Source organism: Danio rerio, chromosome 7, assembly GCF_049306965.1.
Source record: "Danio rerio strain Tuebingen ecotype United States chromosome 7, GRCz12tu, whole genome shotgun sequence".
NCBI classification, from domain to species: domain Eukaryota; kingdom Metazoa; phylum Chordata; class Actinopteri; order Cypriniformes; family Danionidae; genus Danio; species Danio rerio.
This window is the reverse complement of record NC_133182.1, coordinates 18,938,451-18,955,000: the sequence shown is the minus strand read 5'-3', so window position 1 is coordinate 18,955,000 and position 16,550 is coordinate 18,938,451. Positions and strand designations below refer to the sequence as shown.

Here is a 16,550-nt window from a genome sequence, read left to right as displayed (position 1 = left end):
ATGTTGCTTAAATGTATATAACATTTTATAATTTCATTGTGAAATAATGTAAAATAGGCTACTGATTAAAAAATATACTGAAACTACAGTGAAACATGCAAAGATACAGTTGAAGTCAGAATTATTAGCCCCCCTTTGAATTTTTCAAAATCTTTTTTTAAATATTTTCCAAATGATGTTTAAAAGAGCAAGGACATTTTCACAGTATGTCTGATAATATTTTTTTCTTCTGGGGAAAGTCTTATTTGTTTGATGTCTGCTAAAATAAAAGCAGTTTTTAATAAAAAAAAAAAACATTTTAATGTCAAAATTTTTAGCCTCTTTAAGCTATATTTTTTTCGATAGTCTACAGAACAAACCATCGTCATACAATGACTTGCCTAATTACCCTAACCTGCCTAGTTAACCTAATTAACCTAGTTAAGCCTTTAAATATCACTTTAAGCTTTATAGAAGTGTCTTGAAAAATATCTAGTCAAATATTATTTACTGTCATCATGGCAAAGATAAAATAAATCAATTATTAGAAATGAGTTATTAAAACTATTATGTTTAGAAATGTGTTGAAAAAATCTTCTCTCCGTTAAACAGAAATTGGGAAAAAAATAAACAGGGGGGCTATTCAACATTTACTAATGTGTTATTTTAAAAAAAGGTTAAAAAAGTACACACATTAAGATGAATAAATACTGTAATAACTGTGTTGTTCATTGTTTGTTCGTGTTAATTAAAAGTGTTGTAGAATATGACCAACATTTTTACCCAAAGCAGCTTAAAAGCATGTAAACAGGTTGCCCAACATATAATTATGATTAGCAGTGTGCATATGCATAACGTTTGCATAAAACATGGTGACGAAGCAACAAATTTTGAAAATTAAAAACTAGAAAATCACCTCAGCCAACAGGATCTTGGTCCAAGCAGCGAGCAGACGAGGCTGAATGTCCACAGCTTTACCGTGCCCAAAAGAAGACAGTCCAAACACTGTCTGACCCAACGCCAGAGCAAAGCCTGGTGTCTAGCAAAGCAAGCACATAGAGCATTACTGCAATGTTCAGATTTGAATTAGTCAAACACAAAAACACGCGTAGTTAGAGTCTTACTCTGAGCCTGGTCCAAATACTCACACTACATTCAAAACTACTTTCTCCACGTATTTCCTGTGTTTGGCTCAAGTTTTCAAGTGGTTGTGAAGATTTTGAGTGTGCATGTACAATTTATTTTCCATTAGAACACACTTAGCGATTGTAAAAACGTAAATCCAAAGTCAAACGCAGTCAAAAACCATACCCAAATTTATCTAAAGGTACAGTAGATGACAAAAACTGTAAGATGTAAAAAAAGGGCAATTGAGATGTAAAATGAGGGCAATTGAGATGTAAAATAAGGGGAAATTGAGATGTAAAATAAGGGAAATTGAGATGTAAAATGAGGAAAACTGAGATGTAAAATGAGGGCAATTAAGATGTAAAATGAGGGAAATTGAGATGTAAAATGAGGGAAACTGAGATGTAAAATGAGGGAAACTGAGATGTCAAAAGAGGGCAATTGAGATGTAAAATGAGGGACATTTAGATGTAAAATGAGGGAAACTGAGATTTAAAATGAGGGCAATTGAGATGTAAAATGAGGGAAATTGAGATGTAAAATGAGGAAAACTGAGATGTAAAATGAGGGAAATTGAGATGTAAAATGAGGGCAATTGAGATGTAAAATGAGGGAAATTGAGATGTAAAATGAGGAAAACTGAGATGTAAAATGAGGGCAATTAAGATGTAAAATGAGGGAAATTGAGATGTAAAATGAGGGAAACTGAGATGTAAAATGAGGGAAACTGAGATGTAAAAAGAGGGCAATTGAGATGTAAAATGAGGGACATTTAGATGTAAAATGAGGGAAACTGAGATTTAAAATGAGGATAATTGAGATGTAAAATGAGGGAAATTGAGATGTAAAATTAGGGAAACTGAGATGTAAAATGAGGGAAATTGAGATGTAAAATGAGGGCAATTGAGATGTAAAATGAGGGAAATTGAGATATAAAATTAGGCAATTGACATATAAAATGAGGGCAATTGAGATGTAAAATGAGGGAAATTGAGATATAAAATTGGGGCAACTGAGATGTAAAATGAGGGAAATTGTGATGTAAAATGTTTTATGTGCTTCCATGACTGCTATAAACTGTGCCTAACCTTAAGTAATATGCAAATTTAAAAAAATGTCATATTTTGAATAACAAAATGCATATCTCATGAAGAAAATTAAAAATAAACCCTCTAAAATACATCAACATTATTCTCTATTTCAGGGGATCTCAAACTCGGTCCTGGAGGGCTGGTGTCCTGCAGATTTTAGCTTCAGCTTGCCTCAACACACCTGCAAGGATGTTTCTAAAAGGCCAAGAAAGAGCTTAATTAGCTAGTTCAGGTGTGTCTGATTGGGGTTGAAGCTAAAATCCTCAGGGCAATGGACCTCCAGGACCAAGATTGAGAACCCCTGCTCTATATGTTCTCTAACTTAAAACCTTTAGAATTTCTTTTATTTACATTTTTATTTTTTATTTAAAACTTTTATTTACAGTAAAAATAGACATGAAGTCATTTATGCATCTTAAATTATGTAATAAAAAGCTGTTTCAAATTATTTGCATATGAAGTGCAATTATGAAATAAAATATATTACAGTATATATCATTGCAGTGATTAGTTAACTTGTATAGAAAAGTTTTCCATGAAAAAAAAAATCACCATTTATTTCATTCTCAAGACATCACATGACACCACTGATGAATCGTGAAATTCCGATGCAGGATAGAAAGTGATTCATAGGATTCGCTATCAGAACATCAAAAATGCCCTCAAATCTTAATCAAATACCATAACCTTTATATAAACTTTCTGCTGAATGCAAGCACTCTCAAGTGACCAAGACTGCAAGTGTGTGTATGTACAAGGCATTAGTTGAAAGATCAAACTAATTGACCTAGAGGTCAAATCCTAAAGTATTTTATCTTAGCGTATGATACTGGTTGTGAAACAGTCAGTTCGAGGTCTCTCTCACCTGTTGACTTTCCTCGGTCAGGGCGCGAAGAGTGTTCATGCTTTCCTCTGCTTTACTGGCCTCAATAATGCCTGCACTAAATGCTGAAACTCCCACACATGCCACAGAATAGGCTACAACCTGACATACAGACAAAAATAGACACAAGAAATGGATGAATTTAGATGGAGGCTTTTGTAAAAATATAAATATTTTGTTAAATATTAGACCACAAAACTATCCTAACGCAGGACATGTATATTTCTTTAGAAGTAGGGGGAAAAATACATTATAAATCAAAATGATCTTTATTTGATGATTTTTATTTGATGCCAAAAATCATTAGAATATTAAGTAAAAAAAATCAAGCTCCATAAGGATATTGTGTAAATTTCACTTGGTACATTTTTTATTAGTATTGTGCATTGCCAAGCATTTAACTTTAATGCAGATTTTCTCAGCATTTAGATGTTTTTTTGCACTCTCAGATGGTCCTGTCCCAATAAACCATTCATTAATAGACAGCTTATTAATTCAATAACATAAATCGCAATTTTAAAAAAATTGACTCGTATGGCTGATTTTGTGGTCCTTGATCACATTTCATTTGTATCTTTACACCAACTTGCTAAAGCCCTGCAGATCCCCTGTGATGCCCAGTTTGAGAAATTCAGAGTAAATGGACAGGATACAAAGCGGGGACACAATACAAGGCCATTTTTACAGAAAAAAAGCTCAAATGGGCTTTACCTCCTGCATCATGCGGCTATTGTTGCTGCTGTCCTGCAGACTCTGGAGAAGTCTGTCCAGTGTGTGAGAAACATGAACACGGTCCCGTTCACACTGACTACTGCTACTGAGTGAACTCAAGACCAGACCAACACCCAACACACAACCAGCACTGGGAGAGAAAGAGAGCATAAACTCAAGAGGGTTTCAATGCACAGGGCGAGTGAAGAGGATATATACAAGGTACATACGGTAAAAATATGAGCTAAAATGAACATTTATGATTAGAAATAAGTCTCTTCTGCTCACTAAGACTGTGTGTATTTGATTAAAAATGTGTTAAAGTAAATAATACATTAAAGTGTTTTTATGAAATACTTTATGATATAAAATAGCAGTTTTTCTTTTTTAAAAATCATAGTAAAATAGCTTTTGAAGGATCACTTACACTGAGGACTGGAGTAATGATGCAAAAAATTCTGATATGAAAATATTCACGAAAAATGATCAGATTGAAATGATAGTTTTTCTAATTCAAAAACTAACAATTGTATTCAAATCAAAATGTATTCATAGTAAATATAATATAAACAGTACATTTTTTATATTACAACTGAAGATTGTATTAATAATTTCAGTTTAATTCAAATTAAATGTGCTTAAATTACAAAAAACAAAAAACAAAAAAAAAACGATTGTTTGTTAGTTGCTTTACATGTCAGTTAAACTCTTAACTGGCTATTAGGGCCGTTGGGTATAATCAGTTACAAAGTTAGAAATTACAGTACTTTTGCGGGACTATTTTCAATGTACTTGTCATAAATACTGTAAATAAATTCAACAGTTATGGATTAATCAATTCAGAAAAGCAGAGCAGCAAAACAAAAATATATTTAGGAGATTAGGAGATCTTTCAGCTAAAGAAGGTTAAGTTTATCAAGATGATTAAACATGCTTAAGAAACAATGAATTGAGTAAGAAATGAATGACAAAATATTGTGCGTATGAAATATGGTTTCATTTTTTTGTGTTTTGTTTTAGTACATGTATTTATAATATTTATATATATATATAAATATTTTAAATAATATCGGGTAATTCAAATACTTACTAGTAATTTAAATATTGCGGACATATTAATATAAAATCTATTTAATAAAAAAAAGAAATGAATGAAAATTAAATTAAATACAATTTTAATTATGTATTTAGTAATTAATTACTTTTAAGTAACTTACCCAACACTAATTACTACACACGCAAAAAACCACAACCCTAAAATCTACAATCAATACTTGTGTAGCTAAAACCTAGCTATGCCAAACTAAGCTGTAGTTACAAAACTTGCAAACTAACTTGTACTCCAGATTAGGATCGAAGCAACAGACTTCCAGTCGTTTTAGATGTTTCATGAGCAGCTCGGCCACCGACTGCCCAGATATATCACTGCAATAAACAAACAAAAAAAGGGTCAGGAATTCATCAAGCATGACACAGCTATTAAACCATTAATTTATATAACACATCTGCTGCTTTATGGACAGGCCATCAACACACACCTGACTCTCTCATCAAGCAGCCATGCTAGAAACATGCCGAGAGCAAGGCCGCTGTGAAACTGTAGTGCCTGAGACTCGTCTGCGGTGGCTGAACCCGGCAGACCTGCCTCTAACGTGCCCAGAATAGAGGGAATGCTATCCCTGCGCCATGTCACCAGAACGGGCACCAGCAGCGCCAGACCCAAAGCAGCACAGGAGCGCGCGATCACACTCGCTGTATTCTCACCAGAGTATGAGCGCTGAAAAACACATAACGTAATGTAAAAATAGTATACATTGGTAATAACATGAACATCTATTCATTTAGCAGATGCTTTTATCCATTGCAAAAAGAAGCACTTCACATCACCAGAGAGCAGTAATATACAGCACTGTGCAAAAGCACTATACCAGCTTTGTTAGTCTAAAACTTTTGCACAATATATAATCAATCAGTCTCTTTATTAAAAACAAACAGAAAAAAATAGGAAATATGTACAAAAGAACTACAAAAACAGCACAGCATTTCCTCTTAAGCAAAAATCTATGTTTAATGAGACTTCCCCTGGCACCGAGCACAGCTTGAACAGTTTTGTTCAAACTGTCCTAACATTATTTTTAATGATGTACTATGTAATATTAGGCTTTTCAGCACTTCCAAAAATTCTTCTTAAGATTCAGAGTGTCATATCTTTCTTTTTTGCCCAGATGATCTCATATAATATTCAGGTCTGGACCCTGTGGAGGCCATTTCATGACTGTCTGTATTTCATCAGCTGTTTTCTTGCTTCAAAAAGGATTTCATAGAACATCATATCATGCTGAAACTATTAAAAGCTATTAAAACTCAAGTTCCTTTCAGAAGGAATGGCATTATGGATAAAATCTAATCAATCTGTACTTTTCAACAATCACATTCTGACCAATTCAGGCAATATTGCTATCAACACAAGCAGAAATGCTGCTCAAACCAGGACAAACAGCTTCTCTCCAACATTGTCTTTCTAATGTCTTAAATAATTAAACCATAATAATTCAAACCTAATTCGAACCTAACCTAACTCCTATCCTAAAAAACATACATAAACTGAAAGATAATTAATTCACCCAGTATAAATATAAATTTTTTTTTTACAGTTATTACTGGTTTTTTGGTAATGGGTCACATATTTCCATTAAACCATTAATAAAACAACAGATTTAATGTTGGCCTAAAACTTTTACACAGTACTGTATATAGATGCCATTACAAGTCTGAGCGAGGTGAGCAGTTTTTTTTACATAGACAAGTAAATACATACATACAATTGCGAACATACATAAAAGATGTACATGTACACATTTAAGCTATTCTTTGATCCATATTTCCTAACACACTGAGGAAGGCATTGTTCCGAAGTTTTGAGTCTTTAAATCACCCTAAGAATGTAAAAAGAAAAAATTATTTGATGACAATTGAAAATTGACCATTTGATAACAATTATTTGATGAGTGTGAATCATTACCTTTTTGAATGATAACATTGATAAAATTGACGCACTAAGTTTCTTAAAAACCGCAAGCGTGCAGGGAAAACCTTAGCAACTCCATACTTCCTAACAAAATGAGTTCTAAGCTATGCCTTTTTACAAAAAAAAACACACACAAAAAAAGAAGTAATGACACTGAAACAGGAATCCTAAGTAGGCTTTCAGCTGAAATTGCGACCATTTTTAGTAATACTTTGCTAACAGTTTTTAAATTAGTTTACTAGCATGTGAAAAATGTGCTGAAAATGTATCGCTTTTTGCCACCTGTACAGTATGAATGACAAAAGTGTTTGAGAATTTTGAAAACTAAAGTTTATTGCATGCATTTACTGTGAAAGCAACGAAAAATTAATTACAATTTGCTACGGATAGACTCCTGTCTGGCTGATTGTGTGAACGGTTTTAAACTTGTGCCTTCAGTATTGTGCGATGCTTGTTAACGATTGAAAAAACTGCAGAAACTGACCAAAATTCTTAAACAAACAATATAGAAAAGCTAGAGGTTGCGACTCACATGAACGAACCACGGGAAGACTTGTGCTTTAGGGTTACTGTTACTGCTAACAATGCTGAGCAGAGTGTCAATCACCATCGACAGCCAATGAACTGTGGGAAAGATGTCTGGACCAGCCTACCAACAGAAAAGAAGGAGAGTTTTATTGACTTTTTGTTACATTTTTAAAAGGTGAAAACTCAACGAAATAAGAATACAATTGAAAGGTGCACCTCAGGTCCGCTTTCAGACTGTGCGGGAAGGTTGCTTTCGTATCTGGTTAAAACGACAGCAAGGCCACTTAATGCCAGGATAGAGTTACCCTGAACAACTGGACTGTCTCTGTCAATGAAAATGGAAACAAACAAACATTTTTATAGATTTTTTTCTAACAGAACTACAGAAGCAATACTGAATGACTTCTATCATCGATGCAGAAAATGGGCTTGGAAAGTTTGTTTGTGAACAATTATGAGCTTACATTTGATCAATAAAGCACTGAAAATGCTTTCCTAAGAGACTACGGCGAATACAGATTGTGAATATGAAGCACTCTGTTTAATAATAAACCATTTCCAACAAACAAAAATCAATAGTTGAGCTTTGAAAAGAAAAAACAAGGAGCCTGTGGGGGGGAAAAGCACAAAAGAATAGGAGCAGCTTAAGTGACTAACTTGGCAGCAGATTTGACCACATCAGTGAGCCGGTCTCTGACCCTGAGGAAAGAGGAAGAGAGAAAGAGAGATGATTTAAAGAGCTCCACAGACTGACAAGAAGAGCTTTCATCTCCTCAGGCCATGATTTAAGAGCTCAGGTAGTGCTCGCAGTACAGCGGGTCCCAAAAGTCTCAGACCACATTGAAAATCTGGGATTCGTCCACTTTAAACATGCAAAGGCAGGAAGATTTCACAAGGTTTCAAGCGAAGCCACTTTATGGCATTAAATGCACAAAATTCTAAAATTCTGCAGTAATTCTTGGTGCCGTTTAAAAATGGCTGATGTTTAGAATTTCACTGAAACAAATAATATATATAAAAAGGTACAATACAAATGAAACAGACGATCAGATAACATCATTCATTTTTTTCTGCTTTAACATTTCGTGTTTAATGCAACGTGTTACAGTTGAAGTTAAAATTATTAGCCACCCTAAATTATAAGCCCCTCTGTAAATTTTTCCCCCAATTTCTGTTGAATGGACAGGAGATTTTTTTTCAACACATTTTTAAACATAATAATTTTAATTATTTATTTTCTTTTTATTTTTTTTGTCTTTGTCATGATGACAGGGCATAATATTTTACTAGATATTTTTCATGATAGCAGTATTCAACTTAAAGTGACCTTTAAAGACTTAACTAGGTTAATTAGGCAGATCATTGTATAAAAATGGCTTGTTCTGTAGACACTGTTTCTGTTTTTTTTTTGGTCAGAAAGAAAATATAGCTTAAAGGGGCTAATAATTTTGACCTTAAAATCTTTTTTAAAAAAAAATTAAAACTGCTTTTATTCTAGCAAAATTAAATAAATAATTAATTAAATAAATAAATTTTAAAAATCAAATAAAATTTCTTTCTCCAAAAGAAATACATTTTATAGGAAATACTGTGAAAAATGATTTGCCCTGTTAAACATAATTTGGAATATATTTAAATAATATACATATATATATACATATATATATATATATATATATATATATATATATATATATATATATATATATATATATATATATATATATAATTTTTATTTTTATTTTTTTCCTAGCTGGGTTATATTTGTGCATATATATTAGATTAGTCAGTACTGAAGCTGAAGCCACATCTGGAGCTAATCTAACAAAATAATTTTCAATAATGGTCCAAAGACTAGTACAGTCACATTTACATATTAGAAAAAAATAAATAAACACAATTTAAAAAAGAGGAAAAATCAAGAGAAGCAAAAAAACAAACAAACAAAAAAAAATTTGTTGAATTTTTGAAGGTTGTAATTTTTTTTTTGTTGCAAAATTTTGCTTAAATATATTTGTTTTATCTTTCAATTTTTATATATATATACGGTGACTAAATATTATTTTATTAAATATATATGTTTAATAAATCTCTTTTGTTTAAATCCACCAAAAATCATTGCCTATATTCACTGGAAATTGCTAAATAATATTCAAAATGGGGTGTATTGTTTAAATAAATTCAGAAATTAACGAATAAATAAATAAGCATCTTAATTAAATTGCAGAAATGCAAAATGTGAACTTTTTCATCAGTGCTCTCAGACTTTTATACTTTTACAATTTCCACAACAGCACACTGCCAAAAAAAACTATTATTTTTTTCAATTTTGTCTTATTTCCAGTCCAAATATCTAAAAAGAATCTTAAATCAAGAATCATTTTTAGACGAGCAAGAAGATATTGCCTTGTTTTGAGAAATATTAAATCAAAATTAAGTGAGTTTTCCTTAAAAGTATGGAACCAATCTGCAAAGCAATATGAGATTTTTTAACTCGTCTAAAAATGCTCCTTAATTTAAGATTTTTTACATATTTGGACTAGAAATGAGACAAACACTAAGTATGAAAGTTTTTCAGTACAACAACAACTGAAAAAACAGTTAAATATATCCACAAGTTCCTCATATGACAAAACCCCCACAAATCCATCTCGGCTTAAACCAACTTTTCCTGACATCTGCCTTAAAGTTCTCCCAGCATGCTTCAGGGCACGTGACCCTGAGATCCCAGGAGAGCAATAACTGTATTACACAAAGACAGCAGAACAAAACCAGAATTGGTGAAGCCGTGGGGAATGAAGCTTCTGGCTGCCATCTGAACATGTTTTACCATCACTCACTCATTGGTCGACAGGCTGTCAAAATGGCGTCCAGCGGGCTGAGTTATGATTTCTGCCAGACTGCGTGCGTGGTTATGCGATAGGGCATATTATAGAGAGCCTTGTGCGAACAATAACCGCCTATACATGCCAACAGATTTGCATGGCGAGATTATATGAATTTGTATAATGGTGATGTGTAAGCGTTTGTATGTGACTTTGAAATGTCAGTCTCCATTCATAGGCCTTTCAATGCGTCTGAAAAGGCCAGAGCAATCACGGTTTGGCAGCTCCGGATGGTTTGACACGAGCGAGATGTATAAAATAATACCTTCACATTCCTCCCTATGGTGCAAGCTCCAATTACAGTTGACTCTTTAGAGGCTTTCATTACGCTCCGCCATTCATCTTGACAGTTTCTGGAAAGTGCTAAGGGGTTTTTTTTTGTGTGTGTGCTGAAAAGTATGAAAGTAATTCATATGAGGAGATTGTTAGAAGTTGTTTATGGTCAGCAATGGGGTCTGAGAAGTTTGTTTGAAGTATTCAGTGAGAATTGATGTATGTAGTCAGGTAATGTTTACATCTTTAGTTATAACGGAATATAGTATACATGCGCAAAGTGCCTTTTATGTTTGTTTCTTAACACTATGACAGTTTCATACCATGGTCAAATAATACTAGGTCTGTGCTTCAATTTTAAAAAGTTACACACGTCTTTTAACTTTTTTTTTAAAGGAAATTAGGCAAGGCACGTTTATTTATATAGCACATTTCATACACAGGGGCAATTCAAAGTGCTTCACATAAACATGAATAAAAGAGACAAGTGTAAGAAAAATAAAAACAAATAATAAAAATGATTAAGATAAAAATGTGTTAAAACAGGTTATAAAAAAAGAAGAAGAAAAGAAAGACATATAAGTGTGATCTATCGGATGCAGCACAGTGCTCATTCAGTAAAGGCACAGCTAAACAGATGTGTTTTCAGTCTTAATTTGAATGAGCCTAATGTTGGAGCACATCTGATCATTTCTGGAAGCTGATTCCAGCAGTAGGGGGCGCAGTAGCTGAAGGCTGATTCACCCTTGTTTGACTAATCTCTTGGAATTTCTAGTTTATATGATCCTAAAGGTCTGAGTGATCTGTTAGGTTTGTATTCAGTGAGCATATCTGTAATGTATTGAGGTCCTAGGCCATTTAGTGATTTATAGAGCAGTAATAATACTTTAACCTCTATTCTGAATGTAACTGGGAGCCAGTGTAAAGACCTGAGGTGTGATGTACTCTGATTTTCTGGTTCTGGTCAGAATCCTGGCTGCAGTGTTCTGGATGAGCTGCAACTGTCTGGCTGTCTTTATGAGAAGGCCAGTGAGGAGACCATTAAAGTAATCCACCCTGCTGCTGATAAAAGCATGAACAAGTTTCCCTAAGACCTCACTGGAAACAAAGCATCTAATTCTTGCAGTGTTTTTGAGATGATAGTATGCTGATTTCCTTACTGCTTTGACATGACTATTGAACTCAGATCTGACTCCAGAACCACACCAAGATACTTGACCTTATTTTTTGTTTGTTTTACCTATAGAGGCAAGGTACGCATTCACCTTGAGAACCAAAATGCAGTGAAAATCCTACACGGCGGTAATAGTTTGATTAAGATGTTAACATGTCTGTGCTGCACTTCAATAATGTGACTAAAATCTGCATACTCCACATGTCTTAATTTCAATTCTGTCTAGTTCAATTATGATTTTAATCTGATTAAATTAATCAAAAATCACTGTTTACATGGTAGACTTTTGGTGTTCATGACTTTTGGTTTACAAGGTGAGACTATTGGTGCCCATGTTAACGCACTCACAGTGAGATTTCAGCCACGAGTTTGTGATCTAAGACAAATTTGGGAAATCCTAAAAGATTCCTGATATCCTAGGCATTTGTTTGACAGGTTCACAAAAAGTAGCTTAATGTACGCTGTGATCAGATTTTCTGGTAATCTGAAGTTCTGGTAGTGTCAGAAGATTTCAGACACTTTTCTGCAGTGTGACAACAGCTGTGATGAGTGTCAATTGCAAATTGCAATGCAAAATTGCAGCTACTGATTGTTTTTGTTTGCTGTTAGAATTTATTAAAGAAAGCGGGATGGTGAAAGTGGATGAATGACGTCAAACCCCAGGCGAGTTTTCTTCCAATGTTGACGCGTCTTTAATGTCATTCATTCCGACATTATGACAGTTGAGATCTTAGAGTGTGACATGAGAGCCATGATCATGCAGTCTTACATGCAAGAAAAATTTAGGATTATATATCAAAAATTAAATCCACCCTGACTTCTTCCCCCTTTTTCCAAGCTAAATATCAGGGGGTACTTAAGACCTTCCTGAGCCCAGACACTCTTCTTCCCTGACTAAACAGGAAGGAGCTCCAGGCTTGAGAATCCTCTGAGCTCAGGGCTCTCTCCCAAAACAGCATGCCAAAAACGCATTTACCTTATCAAGCATCAGCTCAGTGTGAAAGTGATATTCACATCTAAGCAGGAAACATGTGTACACATTGCTTATTACACACACAGGGGTGCGCAGCAGCACAGAAAAATCTCAAAAGTATTACAGGATAAAAAAATAAAGATTATTATTGTCCACATAAATAAATAAATAAATAACACTACCTTCTCCCATGCAACCATAACTTGCTCACAAAGGTAATGTTAGATAAGACTCTGATTGGTTTAATGCACATTATGCCCAAACACATACCAATAAATCATTAAAAGAATAAAGACAGTCCTTTTCTCACTATTCATCACTATATTATATACTTAAAACAGCAATAGTGCATTTGGACTCAAAAGAACTTTGAAGAATATCAAGGCATACTTTGAACAATTCACCCACACTTGTTTTCCAGCTGCCGCCTTTTTCAACATTGACCATGAGATCACATTCAGATGATTATCTTCTTCCAGTTAATTAAAGGAAAAAACCAACTCCCAAATCTACAGTTTGTTCTAGACCCCAATATAAACTAAAATACTCATGGTACTTTTGTTTCATCACAACGTACAGTAAACCTAATATAACCTCAACGAACAATGCCGGTCAGTTTGCAGTGTAGATGTGTGCATCCTACCAGAGCCAGGCATAGTGCTGTTGGTACTGCAACTCCTCTGGACTCTCTTTACCCTGCTTCTGTAGCATCTCCAGCTCTGCCTTTCGACCCTGGACAATAATGGCATCTAATTTAATCTCGTGATTAAAGATCTTTTAAGTAATATATTTAAATCTTACTCCAAACATCCATAATGAAAGCTTAAAAATCACACAGAATCACCTGGAGAAGTGCATGGAAAGCCCGACTCATGAAACCCCGCCAGGCCTGAGGTAAGAGCAGAGAGCGATGCCACTCAGACGGCTGGATGTTCACCTGACAGGAAAATCAGCCAAAAATTGGAAGAAAGTGATAAATGATTAATAAGATAAGATAATATAAGTACTTATTTTTAATCAGACAATGAAAATAAGACAAAACAAACTAGAGATGTAACAGTACAGTACAGAAAGTGAATGATGCCAATTCAAATGTTATTTTTCCTGTACAATGGAGATAATGCTTTTACAGATAGAGAAAATATTTCTTTGTTAACTTTATTGAAACAAAAATTTGATTAATTTTAACCAGAGCTGGGCGATTTGTTCTAAAATCAAAATCTCAATTAATTGAACATTTTAACTCCATTACATTTAATGAAATTTATTTATTTATTTGCCCTCATAGTTCACTGACAAGCTTTCTACAGTAAATATGGTCACATATTACAATAGAGAGATTTTTGAATGTAGGGTACATTAATTAATTTAAAAATAATTGAAGTAAACACTGTGTACTATCTGTGATTATTTATTGAACACCAACGCTGAACAACTGAAATTAAAACACACATTGCCTAAAACGTGGCTCTCTCCGCCCATCGTGTTCGCCGATACTTAACTGACCAATCACAAAGCTTGCAAAAATTATATATAAATATAATGTCATAATGATATAATAGTATAAATCATAATATAGTAAGTATAATTAAGGACAACGCGGTGGCGCAGTAGGTAGTGCTGTCGCCTCACAGCAAGAAGGTCACTGGTTCGAGCCTCAGCTGGGTCAGTTGGCATTTCTGTGTGGAGTTACATGTTCTCCCCGTGTTCGCGTGGGTTTCCTCCAGGTGTTACGATATCCCCCACAAGTCCAAAGACTAAACTATCCATAGTGTATTAGTGTGAATGAGTGTGTATGGATGTTTCCGCTGCGTAAAAACAAGCTGGATAAATTGGCGGTTCATTCTGCTGTAGCGACCCCGGATTAATAAAGGGACTAAGCTGAAAGAAAATCAATGAATGAAGTATAATTAAGCCTTAGGCGTCATGGTGGTGCAGTGGGTAGCACGACTGCCTCACAGCAAGAAGGTCGCTGGTTCGAAAAGAAAATGAATAAATGAATGAATGTTGTCCAATAATCAGTCAATTTAAAAAATTTGTTAAATTAATTGACTTTTATTTATAAGCATAAAGAAACACCAAGCTATCAGTATCAGCTGACATCATTCTGAATAGAACTTCACCGATATATCAGCCAATAATCAGCATCGGTTCATAAATGCTATTTCTAAAAATCTAATGACCAATTTCAAAATTCAGAAATTAATTACAATTAATTTAAGAGAAGATCTAAAAGACAGAATATCAAAATATCAGTTTTTGCAGACGTATTAGTATGGATATACTGGCGAATAATCAGTATCGGCTGACATTTCAATCAGCCTATCAATGAAATTCTAAATTGTGTAATTAATTATCAATAATTTAAAGGAATCATTAATTTATTCCTTTTTCTGTGGCTAAGTCTCTATTTTAGAGGTCGCCACAGCAAAATGAACTGCCAACTATTCCGGCATATGTTTTAAGCAGCGGGTGCTCTTCCAGCCGCAACCCAATACTAGGAAACACCAATACACACCCATTGACACGCACACTCATAAACAGTATTTTGCATAATTTAGTTTCACTAATTCACCAATAGTGCATGCCTTTGGACTGTGGGGGAAACAGGAGCACCCGGAGGAAATACGTGCCAACACGGGAAGAACATGCAAACTCCACACAGAAATGCCAACTGACCCAGCAGAACTCGAATCAGCAACTTTCTTGCTATGAGGAGACAGTGCTAACCACTGCACTATTCATTATCCTTAAATAATAAACAGTATCAACAGAGAATTTTGAGATCAATTCATCGCTAATATAAATAAATAAAAATAATATTACCAAAAAAAAAAAATTATATATATATATATATATATATATATATATATATATATATATATATATATATATATATATATATATATATAAAATATTAACAAAAGGTTGTGTAATAAATACCATTAATAATTACTAACATAATAACATAAGACTTAAAAAAACCTAAAATAACAAGATAATATTATTATAAATATTACACATTTTCAGTTCATTTGTATCTTGAGGTACCTCGTGAATGAAGGTTGCTAACATTTGTTGATAACTCCGCCCTCTGCTGACAAGGAAGCGAATGATTGGCCGTCCGTCTTTGTCAGTTTGAACAGGAAGGTCATAACAGAGTAGAAGCCCAGCTGAAACCATTTAAAAATGTTTAATTAATCCAATCAAATGTTTTTTTTTTTTTTTACACAAAATAATAAGTTAAATACCTGCTAACCCAGGCTTCAAACCCGGCTGCTTGTTCTTCTCATACATTTTCAGCATGAAAGAAGGAATTCCAGATACAGTTTTTCCCTGGTCAGATCGCAAATTCCCCCCAGTCAGAGCAGAATGGTACACACCGCGAGGCATCTGCTTCATCTCCTGCCTCACTAAAGCTGTTAGGAACGTCTCCAGGGCTGCATTACACCACAAAATTCATGAGTTAAGTAGCTTTTTGATAAAGGTTAAACTATAAATCACATCAACATTCAGATAAATGCAACAGAAGCCTACGATAAAAAAGATAAGCCTATACTGTGTCATTAATTAAAGAGATTTTATGTTCCATGTTGTGCTTTTAGGACACTCCAAGCCTCGGGTCTCATTTTGCTCAGTTATTCAGAATAAATTACATGGGTAAAATTATGTAGATATGGTAATATTGCATAGCACTAAGTGTGAAAGGATCACACATTGGGTCTTCGATATGTAATATCGTCATACACAAAATCTGTCCCAATTTCTTTCCACTCCCAGATGGTTTGTTATTTAACCAGATAGCAGTCAATGTGTCCCTTATATAATCTTACATAATGAATGAGCTGGACAGGTAGGTAAATAATAAGTAAAAAGCCCTATTAATATTTATTTAAA

The 16,550-nt window shown here is 33.9% G+C and overlaps 1 protein-coding gene across 2 annotated transcripts in view; it reads right to left on the bottom strand.

Moving 5' to 3' along the window:
• Positions 1 to 16,550, bottom strand: part of focad (focadhesin) — a 105,324-nt gene that overhangs the window by 20,506 nt on the left and 68,268 nt on the right. For both annotated transcript variants that reach the window (NM_001423838.1, XM_073906039.1), the window contains 12 exon segments: positions 896 to 1,018; positions 3,064 to 3,183; positions 3,793 to 3,943; positions 5,128 to 5,217; positions 5,331 to 5,569; positions 7,353 to 7,469; positions 7,565 to 7,673; positions 8,006 to 8,047; positions 13,297 to 13,385; positions 13,498 to 13,590; positions 15,705 to 15,826; positions 15,905 to 16,093. In NM_001423838.1, the coding sequence (NP_001410767.1) occupies positions 896 to 1,018; positions 3,064 to 3,183; positions 3,793 to 3,943; positions 5,128 to 5,217; positions 5,331 to 5,569; positions 7,353 to 7,469; positions 7,565 to 7,673; positions 8,006 to 8,047; positions 13,297 to 13,385; positions 13,498 to 13,590; positions 15,705 to 15,826; positions 15,905 to 16,093 (1,484 nt within the window).